Source organism: Penaeus monodon, chromosome 10, assembly GCF_015228065.2.
Source record: "Penaeus monodon isolate SGIC_2016 chromosome 10, NSTDA_Pmon_1, whole genome shotgun sequence".
NCBI lineage: Eukaryota > Metazoa > Arthropoda > Malacostraca > Decapoda > Penaeidae > Penaeus > Penaeus monodon.
The window spans coordinates 19,934,885-19,937,384 of record NC_051395.1 but is presented as its reverse complement, the minus strand read 5'-3'; the positions used below and the strand labels follow the sequence as shown (position 1 = coordinate 19,937,384).

Here is a 2,500-nt window from a genome sequence, read left to right as displayed (position 1 = left end):
TAGATAGAATAGATAATATATATAATTTTATATATGAATACATATAATATATATATATATATAATATATATATATAATAATATATAATATTATATATATATATTATATATATATATATGACTATATAATATATTATATATGATATATATATATATATATATATATATAATATATATATATATATATATAATATTATATATACATATGCAATATATATATATATATATATATATATATAATATATATATATAATATTATATATATATACATATGCAATATATAAGTATATATATTATATATAATATATATAATATATATATACATATGCAATATATAAGTAAAATATATATATATATATATATATATATACATATGCAATATATAAGAAATATATATATAATATATTATATATATATATATATATATATATATAAAAATATATATATATATATATATAGAGAGAGAGAGAGAGAGAGAGAGAGAGAGAGAGAGAGAGAGAGAGAGAGAGAGAGAGAGTGAGAGAGAGGAGGGGAGAGGAGAGAGGAGAGGGGAGAGAGAGAGAATATATATATATAAAATATATTATATAATATATTATATATAGATAGATAGATAGATAGATAGATAGATAGATAGATAGATAGTAATATAGATATAGATAGTAGTTTAGATATATATGTATAATAGTAGATATATTGGGAAAGAATAGATATATATATATATAAAATATATATATATATATTAATATAATATATATATATAATATATATATATTTTATAATATATATATATATATATATATATATATATATTATATATAATATATATATATAATATATATTTTGTATATATATATATATATTAAAATATATGTATATATATATGTATATATGTATATATATATCATATATCTATATAACACACACCACACACACACACACCACACACACACACACACACACACACACACACACACACACACACACACCACACACACACACACACAAAACCACACACACACACACACACACCACACACACCACACACACACACCCCACACACACACGCACACCCCACACTATAATTATATATATATATATATATATAATTTATATATATATATATATAGATATATAATTTTATATATAATATAATATATATATATATAAAATAATATATATTAAATATATATATATTTTTTATATATATATATATATATATATATACACACACACACACACACACACACAGAGTGAGAAAGAGAAAAATACAGTGCTATAGACTGAATATTGAAGTAGGCTATTTATATATTCAGTATCTTATAGTATTTGATGCTTGCTATTGTTCTGTTAAAAATAATTTTTTGTATATGAAAAGATACCTGGTTTCATGACAGAACAGTACAATACCTAATTAGTGTAACATCAACACACCAATTTACATTACATTTTTAATGCTGCAGATTAAGTATACATAAAGATATATAGATATACCAACAGATAGATAGGCAGACACACAAAGAGAGATAGCAAGGTAGAAATAGATAATTATGTTAATTATAGACATTTACAAACTTACCTCATCAATATTTTCGAATTTCTCCTCTTGTAAACTTGTTGTTATTGCTGCTTTCACACCACTATACTCTCCAGGAGCTGAATGAGCTGATGTTTCAAGCTGATAAAAAGTAATACAACATTTCAACCAAACTGCACTCAACTTTACTTACTAGACCGAAACACAGACTGCAAGATGTCCACCTACTAGATGGCAATTAAGTTTTTGAAATAAAGTTTTTGCTCTACAGCACACTTAGTAGCAAGCATGACCACAATTATCTCTATCTTTGCATTCCATCCATTGGTTTAATCCAATGGCCGTGGATAGTATGACTACATACCATACTCACTAAGATTTTAGGTCATTAATTGTTCTTATGCATAACTGGCTCCACAAGTGCTTAGTCATCAAAAGGAGACAATTAGTCCTACTCATCTCACCTGTTTACCCTTTTACTTTATTTTCAGCAAAGTTCTTTTTTATTATCACTCTTATATTAGTAGTACTTTAATAACATTATATTTGTCATAATGTCAATACTACTAATAAAAAACAGTATCAATATTAATTACATTGGAAAAAACATTTTCCCACAAATTCAGGGAATAGGAAAATCAGGCACAGTCAACAGGGGCTACTAATTGATTCTGATGGCTGAGTACTCATGGAACCATGTGTGTGCAAAAAAATTCACATACTACAATGGATAGTACATAACCCGCAGCCATTGGGTTAAAACTAAAATATGCAACGCAGACAAGCATTTTGAGTTCAAAATTGTCCCAAATTAATAAGCAGATTTAGTTCCCTTTAAAAAGATAACATCATTCTATAAAATATAAGTTGACCATGATACCTTCAATGAACTATATCTAAAAAATTTTTTAAAAACAAAATCTCGATTTTTTACTCTGAAATCAAGCGAGGAATTTCAAAAGGG

At 24.3% G+C, this 2,500-nt stretch overlaps 1 protein-coding gene across 1 annotated transcript in view; it reads right to left on the bottom strand.

The window, feature by feature from the left end:
- LOC119577920 overlaps positions 1–1,677 on the bottom strand; it is a gene marked incomplete at its 5' end in the record, with an annotated part of 11,980 nt that extends 10,303 nt beyond the window's left edge. The window contains 1 exon segment of the mRNA XM_037925594.1: positions 1,579–1,677. Coding sequence (XP_037781522.1) covers positions 1,579–1,677 — 99 coding nt within the window.
- Positions 1,678–2,500: the final 823 nt, after the last annotated feature.